Genomic DNA, 14,550 nt, shown 5'->3' on the forward strand with positions numbered 1-14,550 from the left:
TTTGGTAATTTCACATACTTCTGAGGGTTAAGCATGGTAAAATTGCATAGCGGGCGTTACTTGCAGACTCAGTTGGTGCGTGGGTTCCGCCAGCTTCTTGTACACTATACTAAATGCAGTTTCTTTGCTTTTGAACGCATTTTGGGTAATGGCATGTTCTTGTGCCTGACTACGAAGGGGCCTGTTTTTCCTGAATCGCACGCATTTTTGAAACACCCTGACTACTCCAAGTTTCCGTCACGCCCTTCTGCCACAACAAACACGTCGCATACTTCTAGTGCACAGGTTTGTGTTGGTGTTCAATATCCAAACTAGCTAGGTAGGCAAGAGATACCTATCTCACCCACTTCGTTGCCTTCGGGAAAAAAGAAATACGGTTAAACACTACATTAGCCAGGAGTGTTCGTAGGGGCTCCTTACTTAACGCCTAGTCCTTGTCCTAATCTTCGCCAATACCTATACAAAGTTCGAACGACAAGGCAAAAAGAACATTTTTTAGTTTCAAGGTGTAGAAAAAGGCAAAAAGATAATTTCCGACACCGGGAATCGAACCCGGGCCTTGCCGGCACTGTACAGTGAACTGACTCTGCAGATGAGAGCGGCAAATCCTAGCCACTAGACCATATCGGATTTTGATGGAAAGAAGGGAATGTAGAACATATATAAAAGAGAACAATAGATTCTGACGAAAAACGGGTCGAGGAGGTGGAGTTGGCATTGAAAAGTTTTCCAATGAAGAAAAAAAGGATACGGAATAATTAGAACATTAAACGATAGAGACCCCACTACTAGTACTACGTCTCCACCTGCATATATCTAGTGATACCCAGACTCTACTTGTCCAGAATGCCGCCCAACGAAATATCCACATCCACCGCCAACTTGAGCCCGAAGCTATCAATCCTGAAAATGTTGATAGTGTCCACAAAAGTACTGTTGTTGTCCACGTTGCTCGCCACATCTACTCCATCGCGCGTGATCATCTCTGTGCTACCCACAGTGTTCAAGTTGTAAAGACTAATATCATACGTGTTGCGGTCCCCTTCAATTGATAGGATGCGCGACTGGCACACAGCACCCGCACCAACCTGCGAGCAGTCCGTGGAGTAGTTGTCGAAGAAAGAGTATAATCCTACTCCGTAACCAAGAATGTTGTTGCTACGGAGGATGCGCAGGCCCCAGCCTGATGCTGTGTTGGGCGATGTTGAGTTTGTGCCATTCGAAGGTGTAGCCGTGAAGACGGGATCGGACAGCTCTGGGACGGTTGGGAAGGGGATAAGAGCATCGGGGTTGGGCTGGTAGTAGGCCGTTTCGGTTTGGATTTGGCCCATGAAGACGTTTCGGGTATCGACGAACTGGTATTCATAGAGGACATGGTGTTCGACTGCCGTGCCGTATCTACTTGAATGTTAGTCACTGGTGGCAGAATAACGATGGGTGGGAGACTTACAGCCACAGTCGTCCTTGGAGACTCTCAATTAGCAGACCACGGCCAGCATAGATAGTGATCTGAGTGTTGTTATTGCGCGCATCGTCAAGATCGTGATCAGCAACCCAGAGCCAGTTGTTCTCCATGTACAGTCCTGCACCGTACTTAGTGACGTGCATTGACATGTAAGCTGCAATGCATTCCTCCACCAAGTTTTCCGAAGTAGTCACAAGGTCAGGTGTCTTCTCGCACTGCTCGGTTTGCAAATCGGATCCGGCGAATCCTCCAATACGTGTGTGCACATCCCAAAGGCTAGCAGGCTCGTCAGAGTATGTACCGAGGTTGTACTCAATCAGGATAGCACCTGCTTGCTGGCCTTTGGTGCTGATAAAGAGGTCGGAAAGCTCGACTCGGCCTTGTTCACCTGGTTGGGCAATTTGCACGACTGGCCTAGGGGAGGCCATGTCGTTGAAGTAGGGGCCGGAGGAAAGGATGACAGAGGCAAGGGCTTCTCCAACAATAGTGGTACCAGGTGGAATGTAGATCGTAGAGGTGACTAGGTAGAAACCAGCATCGAGGAAAAGAATCTTGCCTTCTGCCTTCGCTTGCAGAATTGCAGTGTTAAGGGCGTCTGTATCGTCGGTTCGGCCATCCCCGGTAACACCAAGGTCGCGAGCGCTGAGGAACTGTGACAGAGGAATCTCGCCATACTGAGGCTTCGAGCGCTCGTAGTATTTTCCTTCAGCGTTCAATAGCTCTGCCGGACGCTTAGTGGGAGCAATAGCGCCTCGTGCCTCGACCGGACCATTGGGAAGGTATCGGTGTCCGTCAGCCCAAGCGTCAATGACTGAAGCTCCGGAAGAACCTGCCAGGTAGGTTCCATTTGGACCAAGTACAGCAGTGCCGACGTTATCGAGTTTGACATTCTCCAGATACATGGATGCAGCACCGACAGGCTCAGAGTTGGCAGTCCTGGAGGTAACGATACCAATCGGGGTGTTGTTAATCTCGCTATCGAAGAAGGTGATCGATCCCACATTGACTGCAGATGGACCACCAGCAGACATGTTCAACCCAACTCGGCAGTTGTTGATAGAGACGGACTTGTACGTCCAACCCCAATCCCAGAGCTGCTCAATAGCAGTGTTGACATTGTTGAAAGTAAGGTTGCGAGTGGTGAATTGCTGATTTCCGACGCTAAACCCCTTGTTTCCTCCGTTGAAGACGAGATCAGTCATGAAACCCCCGGATCCTTCTTCGATAAAGAGACCTTGATGCTGTGTTCCGTTATCAGCATTCATGTTGAACACTACGTTTTGGATGCTTGTAGTCTGTGCAGTTGGCCAATGGATTCCAGTAGCTGAAAAGTTAGCTGGGAGGTGTGTCATGTCAAGGACAAGGTTGCGAATCTGGCGGAAGAATGTGTTTGTAGGTCCAAAGCCAGTTCGACCAGGTCGGGTTCCAACGCCGAGGTATGGAGAACCATCGATCAATCCCAGACCACCTGTAGAAGAAAAATTGGAAGCAGCCTTTATGGTGGGAAGACAGTTCGGGTTTCCGATAATCTTCAAATAGTTAGTCAAAGTTATACTATACAAAGAGGTTCATTCTCCTGGGTAATGCTGAGTCCATAAAGTTTACCCCGAAGGGATGCACTGTATCTTATGTCCATATGCCCACAAGGTACGAGACAGTGCACGCCTCCAGGTAAAATTCGTGTATTAAATGCAACACTTGGAAAACGAGCTTCCTCGCACTTGGCAGAATTCATACCTGAGTGTAGTAATAATCGATGAGACTACTCGAGATCAAGTACGTCCCACCTGGAAAGTACACGACAGCAGGCTCGTTGGTAGAACTCTCGCAGGCACTAGGGGCACATCTATTACCCTCTGCAATCGCTTTTTGAATAGCGGCAGTATCGTCAGTGACTCCGTCGCCGACCGCACCGTAAGACTTGACATTTCGGAAGACGGTATAATTGTTTGGATTTGGGTTGAAGCTAGCAACGCCCTGGTGCTTGATATCTTCTAGCCAATATGGAGCGCATGACGAATCCTCGGACTGACGAGGCTTTGCGTGTGGATGAGGGTGGCGGTTCGCAAAGCGTAGGTTAGATGATTCGTGGACATAGCCGTTGGTGGAACGAGCGGACAGCGCGAGTGCGCAAGTGGAATACAATCCCAATACAAGGGAAGATGTTGGAAGCAACATGTTAGCAATAAACGGCAGGAAAAACGAGCGACAGGAAGGTGAACAAATGATGTTGAAGAACGGCTGGGCTTCCGGTACATCACATATTAATACATCAATGCGAGAGCTGACTCCCTGTAATTGCTGTCATAGGGCCGATCGAGTGTGGACTAAATGGCGGCGATCAGTCATGCCTATTTGCTTAGCTGATTGGACAAGCAAGCCAAGTTCCCGTGTGGTGCATCTCAGCTCAGGCTTGGAACCGCGGAGCATGTGGCGTATGTATTGACGGCATGCTTCTGGAGCTTGAAACACTTAGTTCAACGGTTCGCAAAGCCTCATTACAGCGCCAGCTAGCCTTACGTTAAGTTTCGTAGTGAAACTTGGTCTGTTTTTCGAGGGGTCAACTTATGTTGTGCGGCCCTGCACAATGAACTGATGATGATGCTACCACGCGCTGCGGATGACATGCATGCAAGTGGGCTTTTGGGTTGCCTCCTGCGTTAGTCTGGCAACGAACACAACACCACCTCCAACCCAGATTTCGATATCGACTGTTTCAACACGTGCTTGCAGCTTGCCTCCCAGCAGCACGGCGCCACGGCGCTATGAAGATCATTGATCCCATTCCGTGCCCTGTGTAGGTTCGAGACAGGGGCACTTGTTTAGTGATCTATGAAATGAGATGGTGTTGAGCTAGGTACTAGGGGCTAGCATACATATGTACAGACCATATAGTAAGTCGAGTAGGCTTGGCTTGCCGTTCGGAATGATGCATCTGCTTCAAATCACCGAGACGGCCGTACGGCCCAAAACACAAGAGTTAGAGACGGAGTGAGCGATACTCTAGTCACTCCGCCTTGAGCAATGTCTGGGATAGACAATAAGAGCGGCATGCCCCAGGTTCACAAAGATGTTGTCGGTCAGACTGCGCAAATGAGGGTGTCAGCGTCGTGCAACGATCGAGAGAAAAAGGAAAGGAAGGAATTGCTCCTTTCATGCTGACGGAGGAAAGACACGCACAACAAACAACCTGGGAAGATACGCGCGAGCACGTGACCGACCTCATCGGCAACATTGCAGCCCAAACTCCGACAATCCAAACTTTTGCGTGTCCAAACGCAGTGTGAACGTCATCTTCGAGATACTCAACTTGCATACCACCTTAGATCCCCTCTTGCAACTCACCCCATAATTCACATCACATAGCCAGAATGTTCGGAGGTTAGTCCTACTAGTTGCGACGGGCGAGCCATAGACGACGAGACTGACATGCGTGACAGCACCACCCCAACCATCTAAGCAGGAGCTTGCCGCGGCCGAAGCACAGACTATGACTGATATCAAGTGGACAGCCGCCAGCGCTGTTGTACTTTACTTCTGTACGAGCAACTAGGGACTAGATAGTAGACGGATGGAAGACTAACAGACTGCTTCCAGCACCTCATCTTGTCGAATACGTCTCGAAGCTCTTCTAAGTAACGACCGTTTCTGCGATTACGAACTTTCCCACGATACCGAGAGCGCTCGATGTAAACAGGCCTAGGCATGGAGGAAGACATCGAACGAAAGATATACCAACAACTTCTGTACAACATGTGCGCATGGCATAGGGAATGCGCTTGTAACAATACTGGTCTATAATGTAGACTATATATATTGAACGGACACGAATACCCTTCCAGTACACATGACACCAACGCACATTTTTAGGAGCAGTGATAAGTCACTGAACCATCTAGTACATGCACAACGATATCAAACCCCACAACACTAGATCTCAGAAAGAAGTAGACTTTCATGATCCTACTTGATAACATTGGGCCTGCTACGAGAATGAAGGAAATGCATGCAAACAATTCAACTGGCACTACGGTAAGAGGACGAAATGTTATGCAACGCTTGATTGTACGCCTTCTATGCATCCGTCCGCTGCTTGGTATCTCACAACGCCCAACTTTTCGCAATATAACCTCCAGATCACCTATGAATCGTACATGCCAGACACGCCATTGTATTATGTTCCTATCGCTTTGCGGGCCTTGATTGCTTCGTCGTCTCCCACTCGTCGTACTCGTCTCTGGTATCGTCAACCCACTTCTTGAGGTGCTCAAGTTGTCGGTCGTAGTCTTTGAGAAGCTAGGGTACGTTGTTAGTATTCGCAAAGCGTCAAGGAATAGGCCTCTTACCTTTTCCAACGCCTTTTGATCTTCGTCTGTAAGGAGTTCACCATTCTGCTGCTGATCAATCGTCTTGCCCAGCTTCTCCGTCTCCTCCTGCAGAATACGCGCTCGCTCGCGCACACCAGACATGCGTGCCCAGATCTCTTCCTGTCGCCCACCAAGTACGGGATCAAAGGTTTGCTTCTCCAACTCGATAAGCTTCTTCTTCAGATCCTCCTCTGGCTGGTCCATAACGTATCCTCTGTTTCGCAGGATCTGGACCTTGGTCGCAAGGGCTAGTGTTCGTTGGGTGAAAACAATGTGTTTGCGCTTAGCTTCGGTAATGCGCGATGCTACAGTCAGCTCGTGCGCGTCTTTGAGAAGCGACAGACTGTTGTTGATCTCGTGCAGGCGGGTCCGTAGCGCGGTGACAGCTGCTGCTTGTTGCTTGATACGTTCTCCGACCTGTTCAAAGCCGCGCGCAAGCACAGGGATAGCGCCTGGACTTGGCTTCTTTGACAAAGCCTCCTCCCATTTCCGTTCGTCTTCGCCTTGCGATGGCCCATAGAAGGGTGCTTCTTCAGGCTTGACCGAGTTGTAGAAGTAGTACTGGAAGACACATTCGGGGTTCTCAGGGTCCCACTTGTTGTTGAGGATCCGTATCTGTTCGATGACCGACTTCTCTCCTGGTAGGTGTTAGCATGGCTTCAGCAAAGGATTTGAAAAGTCCGTACTGTGACCGTTCATGTACGCAGAGCTAGCGAAGGGTTGCGCAGAAGACTGGCGCAGCTGCGGGAGCCCTTCGCGCTGTTGCTGGATGCTTTGCGCCTGGACATTGTTCAATATGGGCGCAGGCTGCAATGAGGCGCCGAAGAGGCTATTGCCCATGTTTGGCTGTTGCTGCTGCTGTTGTTGCCCCTGCTGTTGCTGTTGTTGTTGCTGCTGTTGCTGGGGTTGACCGAATAGACTAGAGCCAGCATTTTGTTGTTGTTGAGGCTGTCCGAAGAGGCTCGAGCCAGCATTTTGCTGCTGTTGTTGCGGCTGGCCGAACAAGCTTGATCCAGAGTTCTGTTGCTGTGGTTGTGTCGATCCAAACAAGCTATTGGTGTTGTTGTTCTGAGGAGCGGTCGACGAGCCGAAGAGGCCGCCAGACTGTGTCGCATTTGACTGCTGTGGCTGTTGCTGCTGCGATTGACCAAATAGACCGCCAGCTGGTGCTGTGGTGCTTCCAAAGAGAGTACCTGTCTTCTTCTCTCCACCACCCGTGTTTCCAAAGCTGAAAGACATGGTGTATCAAGCCCAAGGTATGTGCGTATCCTCCTATGTAGATTCGATGGCGGTGCAAGCGAGTGACGCTGTCTGGAGTCGCGAATGGAAGAACTTCAGATGTTTGTTTTCGGTCGCGCGTGGGTACGCGAAGAAAGGACCGTTGAGAAGTCGGCGCGGGGATGATTCACAGGAAGGCTCAGTCCGCGCGCATTCTGATTGACGAAAGCTCTGGAACCCTTGCAAAGAGTGTAGTTGAGGTGCAGGGTGGATAGCGAGAGATTGTTGTCTCTTGCTCACAAAGGTCAGGCACAAGCTGCGGCCGATCGTATCCCTGCCAGTTTTAGTGAGCCGCCAAGACCGACTTCCGCGACGACCTCACGAGCATCATCTTCAATTCATGAGCACATTGCCCGCCATTGGCACTTCACCCTCAAGATGTCGTCGCGCCAGCCCAGGTAACCTCTCTCCTCTGATTCTACCATCAATTCCAGGCGCTAAACAATTCGCAGGTTCAACCAGCAAGCCCTCATCGACACCACCCCTCTACCCGACGACATCCCCAAGGTCAAAGAGCTCGGAGCCAGTTCTGCGCCTCTCCTAAGTGCCTCGTTCTTCATTGGCGCGCGATGCAAGGCCTACAACGATGACTACATGATGTGCAAGACCGAGGCCAACGGCCGGGGAGAGTTTGACTGTATGAAGGAAGGCCGCAAGGTCACCAGGTGTGCGGCTAGTGTGTACGTACCGGCGGAAGGCTCAATATTAGACCTTGAATATTGACAGATGTGGCAGTATCAAGGACATCAACGAGAACTGCTTGGCAGAGTTCCGCACCCACTGGCAATGCCTCGAAAACCACAACCAGCAACTCTGGAACTGCCGGTCAGAAGAGCGCAAGCTGAACAAGTGTGTGTTCGAGAAGCTGGTATGCTGCAACATCACTTTGGCTTACGTCTTTCACTAACACTGCTCCAGAAATTGGAGAAGACGATACCAGATGCGCCCAAGGGCGAGACCCCAGTTCACCTGCGCACACGCAACATCTTTGCGACTCACTAAGCTTTGTATATATTTACCGCCAGGAAGGACACCAAGGAGAAATGAACGACATCACCTGAAATGTGTGACTATGACGAAATAGTGCATGGCCGTTTGTAATGTAACAGCGGCCAGTTCTTTCCTACTGTATTTCACGCTGTCATTTTTCGAATTTCCCAACCATGCTACGAAGAAGCTCATGTTTTCAATTCCTACCCGGTATTCAAAGTCTGCTCTAAAGGTATACATGATGTTCTATTCTGCCAGTGGCTGGCTAAACATCATGCGTATACCTGTAGTGTATTTTTTGGCGTAAGTGAATGTGGTTGGTTCATCCTTCACCATCACCGTAACGCTTGAATCCTTGCTGTCACCTGCTATGGTTCAATAAGCCAGCCACCTCTTTTGATTATCGTTGTCTCTGCTGCTGCTGCGACTCCTTACTGCCTCGCTCCTCCCACACAAAGTCACCATCTACCTCTCTCCCATCAATATCTCCAGCTTCCTACTAGCACTCTGCATGAGAATCTATTACTCCAGCCAACACACCAATTCCATCATGAGTGTCACCGCAGCAGTCACGTCCAACCCTTTTGGCGACGAGTACGCCGAGCTGTTTGCTCCGCTCACCAAGACCATCGACTGGAACAACCGCAATCTGCTGTATCTGCTCAGTATCCTGAAGCCCGAAGAGGCTGCGGCCAATGCCCTCGTCTTTAACCCCCCACTTGAGATCCTAGAAGACCTGACTTACCCCTTCCACCTCCAAATCTGGAAGAAGGCACCATGCATGCTGGTCGCTGAATCAAGCCGCGGGTGCTTAAGCCCAGAACTCGCCTGTCGCTTCCTTGCCCACAATCTGCTCTCCAAAAATGAGCGCATCGACGCCACTGTCGCCAGATACAACGCACTGTGGGTCATCCATATTACCGACGTAGCTACATTGAAGTCTATGCTCCGCGCTATGTGCAAGATGATCACCATTGCCGACGACGAATGGCAGGAACGCCTTGACCAGTTGTGCGGCATGGTCGGTGGAGACTATATCGGTCAGAGTGTGGACCGCCACTGTTCTGTGGAGTTGCGTCTAGAGTACTACTTTCTAATGACAGGCAAGATTGCCTTGGAGGACTGGATTCGATGCGTGGGTGCTTGTTTGAACATGGACTCCGACGAGGAGAGGGCGGCGCACGCAGAGATTTATGGTGAGGCAGGCAGCTTCATTGACAGGGCATTTGATGAGCTGATGGGTTAGACGTGGACGGTGTGAGGACCTTCGGGGTCATGTTTGGGATGGGTGGAAGTGAGCGTAGAATAGGATGAATACCTCCAGACTCATACATTACCAACACGTTTGCGGCGTTTGAATACTGCGAATACATTCAGCCGTCATGAAGCTACTGAGTATCACTATCGTACAATCATAATCATTACCACATCTAACCTCAAGCCCTCCTTCCACTCCCTCCACCACCACCTCTCGCAGCCCCCAAAAACCTATCTCTCAGACTACCCCTGTTGGCTGCCGCATTCCCCGCCGGCGAACTCCTCAAAAAGGAGCTACCCTCAAGAAGTGAACTACTCCCATCCATGCCAAAGCTGCTCCTTCCATTCCCCAAATCAACACCCAGGCTGACCCTTCCAATAGCGGGATGTCCACCTCCAAACATCATGCCACCAGGCAATCCCGAGCTTCTGCGACCAGAGCTACGGCGTCCACTTGAGCGGCGCCTTGTCGAGCGCCTTGAGCGCACGGAGCTGAGACCAGGTGGAAGGGCGCTATTATCCACATCGCTATCATCTTCGAGTTCAGAATCGGTATGTTCGTAACTCCCGGCTTCTGGGACATCGTCGTCGAGATCGCGTTCGTCTTGCAGCACGCCTGCCATTTCCGCCTCTTCCATCTCCAGCATGTGGGATACCTCTGCTTCGAGCATACTGCCCCCTATGAAGCTGTCCTCATTAAAGGGTACTGTGCTCTCTTCTTGGACGTCACCACTAGTTTCACTGCCGTCCTCCTCCTCCTCTGATTCTTCGTCGCTCGATACTTCAGATGCACTGGGTGTGCTTTGTGCCTCCGGGACTTCATCGTCAAGATCCCGTTCTACTTCTCCTTCTCCGGCCTCTTCTTCCATTTCTCCTCTCTCCCTTTGCTCCTCGTTTGCAGCATCTTGTTGAGCGGCTGCTAGGTCCATCATTACTTGCTCTCTGCGTTGCATCATCTCCTGTTCCTCCTTCTCTAGCTTTTCGTCGTCGATCGCTTGTAGTGTTTTGGTGATACCGGGCGGACGCAGCCAACCCGCGCCGAATCTGCGTACATTGAGTTTGCGCTGGGCGATTGTGTTCTCGTCGGCAGTCAGGCTGGAGAGGAAGTGGTTCTGATGGCGACGTGGGCCGTGGTGCGACGTTGGGCGCCGGTTGTTGTGGCCATGGGATGTGTCGGGTGGAGAGTGTGAATGTGTGTCCTCGAAGGCGGTGTGGGTGGTGTAATGGGAAGGCCAGAGGCTGGCATCCTGGAAACATCGTCAGTTCAATCCTAATCTGATTTATGTCTAGGGCTCCAAATGTTCGCATCTTCTGCTGAAGCATCTAAGACATGTGTAAAATTACTTACCGGGCGCGGCGCAATCATAGGTAAGGAAAACATCTTGAACCTCGTATTCCACTCAAGGATATGCTGTAAGAAGGGAATAGGAAACCGCAAAACCACAATTGCGCCGGTTGTGCGCGTTGGGACGCGTTGTTTGGTGTTTCCCTCGTGCTTGCTCTGAGCTCATGGCCCCACCTCGGTTCGTCCTAATGCAGGAAGGTGCTTATGTGCGCACCTACAGGACTCTATGTCCACTCTCCATCCTGCCCTCTATCATACACATCTACTTCATTCCTGTACATTTCCAAACTTCTGAACCATGGTCTCATATCTCTGTCGTGGGCGCCCAAGAGTCCATCTCGCCATTATCACATCTCCCTTCTGCGTCTAAAATCGTACATTCACGGTCATGGGATTTATGCCATACGCGCTTTTGAAGTCCTATCTGTTTTTCCAAACTTCTTTCAGGGTGGCCTTATGGGAGCCTAGTTTCTGCCATATGAAAGAGATCCAGAATTTAAGTACTTTGTGCACAGAAAATGTTGGAAATGTGGCACATGTTTCTTAGACGGGGGATGTTGTAAACATCTGCTTATAACCCCAAAAGAACGTGCGTGCGTGGTCATGTCTGGACAGATGAACAGATACTCGACACACCTGAAGTACATTTTCACCTCTCTTCTGATGAGACTCATGGAAACTGCAAAGGATATCAGACCTTATGTGTTTCATATGAAGCACATGTGCGCCATACACAAGGCCTACATTACTTAGAGATTGTCAGCATTGCAGCCTGCAAACGCCTTCTGGATAGACCATGATACTAGTAGGAGAATCGAGAGCCATATAACTGGAACTGGTACTGCTACTCACCAAGGCAGTGCACCGTCTTCGAAAATATAAAAGTCTCACCCCACCGAGCCAACTCTCCTGTTTCTCGCTCCTCGCTATGTTTATCAAGACCCTGAGCGTCCGACATCATGTTATCGTGGTGGGAACCCCAATTGTAAACATCCATGGACTCTGTCACAGCTTCAGTTTGATAGGCTTAACCACTGAGACTAAAATACAATCATGAAAGCCGCATGAGCTTTGAAGATATCGTTGTATCGGCCCGAATGCGAACGCGAGTGGGACACACCGAGAGTATACAACTGGTACCATACCCGGTGTCAGGGAGACTCAAGGAATACATGAAACTAATCGTGTACGATTTTGATCCACAGGAGAGCTCCAGAACCTCTAGGCGCTGTTATAGGTGCGCCGAAATATGTAACATATTAATCACGTTTCGTCCGTGGGGGTGGATTCACGACCAAGTCGGGCTTGTCGTCGGTCCCAAAGAGCGACAATAAGCGCTTTGTAGCAATGGATACTACTGTAACGAGGAAATCCCTTGCGAATGCTGTTTACAAATCGGGCAGCAATATCTTGAAAACGGCTGTCATATCATCCTTTAATCGGCCCTGCATGGAGTCATGTTCAGCCTCCACGGACACTAATCGTGATATGTACATGTACCTGTACATCCTTCCCGTGTGTCCCCCCATGTCGAAGGAGAACGACGCATCTCCGCCCTACTATTCCCGCTGTTACATCCAGCCCATGTTCGAACGTCGTCAGCCATGCTGCGCTTAAAATTATCGTCCTTCATCTACGGTACCACTTCGGGCGCGTCCATGGATCTCTCCCACTTGTGCTCCGGCCTGTCGGTCAGCTCCACCTCCGACATCGCGTACCGCGGACCCGACGATTTGCAAGGACGTGACATGCGCTGGTACAAGGCTGATAGTCAGCAGGTGCGGAGACGGTGTAGACGTAGTCTATCTTGAAAAAGCATCTAATACACATAATCTCCGTGTCCGTCAAAAAGACTATTTTGATATCGCATGGCTAAGGATGCGATAGCTGTACGATCCGTTTACCGTGCCGGGTAGCATCCTATTGGGTAGTCCCGGAGGCGTGCCCGCGGCGCGAGAGCGGCTGCTCGACTACCAAAGCTTAACGCTTACCATGACGCTAGCATCGCGTATTTTAGCCGCTTCGCCACCCACAGATGGGTCGAGATTCCAGGCGTGCAGCCGATGGCTTGAGAAGGATGCGGCATGAGCAAGCGAAGGTAAATAGGCGGCGGCTCAGATGTGTGGCAGGGACGATTGAACAGGCGCCCCGGAACGAGACACGGTGAAGAGATTTCGGATAGCGGGTAGCGGATAGCGGGAATTATGCCCATCTGCGGTTCAGACGTGCAATTGAGGAGAAGGTTGATCTTCATGAAGCATACGCATGAGTGGGTGTTTTCTAAGCTGCAATAGCAAAACGTATCCCGGGGCATACGGGAGAAAAATTGGGTTACTCTAGTTGCGTCTTTCTACGACCGCGGAGAGGCTATCAATACTGTAGCCCACAAGGCGTCCGTATACGTTGGTTGCTGCTAAGAATGTATTGCCGTAGTGCAAAAGGCACGACGCAGGAGAAAGTTGGAAGTGGAGACAAACCTATTCATGTGCTGTATCGAAAGGTCCTTTCCTTGGAAAACAGAAGCTCCGCTTACAACCTGGACGCGTACTGCACCAACACGCGCGCTAGGTATATTTCAGTGTCCAGCGTCGAGAAACTTTGCGGCGGAAACGTAAGAGGCGCCATCTTAAGGTTGCAAGATCGCCTGAGTGGCTGGCTGCGCGCCCGCGATAGCGGTATCATGGGAATGCTGCAGACTGTCAGCAACAGCGACAGGGTGCAGTTCGTTCGCGTGTGGGAAGAGGGGTAAGCCTTCTACATACTGAGTACTTCCCATGGGACTGTTTTATATCAGTACCACTTATCTGCTCGTTTCTAGGTCCGTTGAGGTCGTGTCGTGCCGTTGAGTTCACAATCACGCCACCTGAATGCTCAATGTAGAAAAGGCATCCGTCTCAATGTAGAATGGTAGGGTACAATGAACCTGGTCCGTGACATTGTGGGCAGGGGGAGGCGATGAAATTGGGTATGCAGATATTGGCGAAGGCTTGGATATGCATTGTGTTGCATCTGAGGGGTTTTGTGTGGCTCGAAAGGTGGTGTTCTGGCAAGCAGGCCTATTCGTGGGTCTGGGTAAGCGAACGATTGCGAATACACTGCATACATAACGGTTTGTCTTCGTTGAGCGTCAATGCCTGGCTGATTGGATGTAAGCCTCAACCCATCGCAATGTTGGAAGATGGTATCTTGGCCAATGATCCTGCGGCCTCGTCATGTCACGTACGATCCATCGAAAGGTTCTTGCGTCTCTGTGTACATAGGAGCTCGTATTTTCTAAAGTGTACTTGCCGTGTACCTCAAGGGTATTCGCTGCGTTCTACACATTGCGAACATAACATGAAATTCAGTAAAGACCTCTTGGGTAGGTCTTGCTGTTAAGTGATACAACCCAAAGAATACGAATCTCCTCATATATCGTAGAGATTTCGTTGTATCTGTGTGTGTTATGTATGAAGGGCATATGTGATACGTTGCAGTGGCCTATCAACTGTGGTGAGCCTGTCTTGCCTCGAGTTGCTCACCGATGTCGTTGAACCATCGTACGCTTCACAGCACGTAAACATGGCCGCAGTCTTCGTGCCTAGCTAATCTGGAGATAACCACCATACCTGAGGCTATCTTGCACTTGGAGATACCCAAGCTCAATGGAATTCGGGGACCAAATGCAACAAGCCCCCGAGATGGAGTGCTCCCCTATGCGAAGACCTTTGGGGTGTACTACGAGGCACAGATAGCCTCTTACAGCATCAGTAGGGTCATCGCCACTGCTGCTACTAGTTCTGTTCCGTTCAAGTGCAAACCATCGCTGTTGTGCTGCGCTCAATCCACTTACAATCGCTCGGAGACGT

At 50.4% G+C, this 14,550-nt stretch overlaps 5 protein-coding genes across 5 annotated transcripts; 2 read left to right on the forward strand and 3 right to left on the reverse strand.

Moving 5' to 3' along the window:
• Positions 1–833: 833 nt before the first annotated feature.
• ALTATR162_LOCUS3343 (uncharacterized protein) lies at positions 834–3,643 on the reverse strand (the record flags this gene model as incomplete). Its single annotated transcript, XM_043310949.1, has 3 exons — positions 834–1,398; positions 1,451–2,994; positions 3,203–3,643. The coding sequence occupies 3 exons, from the start codon at positions 3,641–3,643 to the stop codon at positions 834–836; spliced, it is 2,550 nt and encodes an 849-aa protein (XP_043166884.1).
• A 2,004-nt stretch (positions 3,644–5,647) lies between these two features.
• Positions 5,648–7,071, reverse strand: ALTATR162_LOCUS3344 (uncharacterized protein; the record flags this gene model as incomplete). The annotated part of the gene is made up of 3 exons (XM_043310950.1): positions 5,648–5,761; positions 5,812–6,470; positions 6,519–7,071. 3 exons carry the CDS (start codon positions 7,069–7,071, stop codon positions 5,648–5,650), a joined length of 1,326 nt encoding a protein of 441 aa, XP_043166885.1.
• A 417-nt stretch (positions 7,072–7,488) lies between these two features.
• On the forward strand, positions 7,489–8,112 carry ALTATR162_LOCUS3345 (uncharacterized protein; the record flags this gene model as incomplete). The annotated part of the gene is made up of 4 exons (XM_043310951.1): positions 7,489–7,508; positions 7,563–7,790; positions 7,846–7,978; positions 8,029–8,112. 4 exons carry the CDS (start codon positions 7,489–7,491, stop codon positions 8,110–8,112), a joined length of 465 nt encoding a protein of 154 aa, XP_043166886.1.
• A 538-nt stretch (positions 8,113–8,650) lies between these two features.
• On the forward strand, positions 8,651–9,346 carry ALTATR162_LOCUS3346 (uncharacterized protein; the record flags this gene model as incomplete). The annotated part of the gene is made up of 1 exon (XM_043310952.1): positions 8,651–9,346. The coding sequence occupies one exon, from the start codon at positions 8,651–8,653 to the stop codon at positions 9,344–9,346; it is 696 nt and encodes a 231-aa protein (XP_043166887.1).
• A 190-nt stretch (positions 9,347–9,536) lies between these two features.
• Positions 9,537–10,738, reverse strand: ALTATR162_LOCUS3347 (uncharacterized protein; the record flags this gene model as incomplete). Its single annotated transcript, XM_043310953.1, has 2 exons — positions 9,537–10,604; positions 10,706–10,738. 2 exons carry the CDS (start codon positions 10,736–10,738, stop codon positions 9,537–9,539), a joined length of 1,101 nt encoding a protein of 366 aa, XP_043166888.1.
• Between the last annotated feature and the right edge of the window lie 3,812 nt (positions 10,739–14,550).

Source organism: Alternaria atra, assembly GCF_907166805.1.
Source record: "Alternaria atra isolate CS162 genome assembly, contig: 22, whole genome shotgun sequence".
Lineage (NCBI taxonomy): Eukaryota > Fungi > Ascomycota > Dothideomycetes > Pleosporales > Pleosporaceae > Alternaria > Alternaria atra.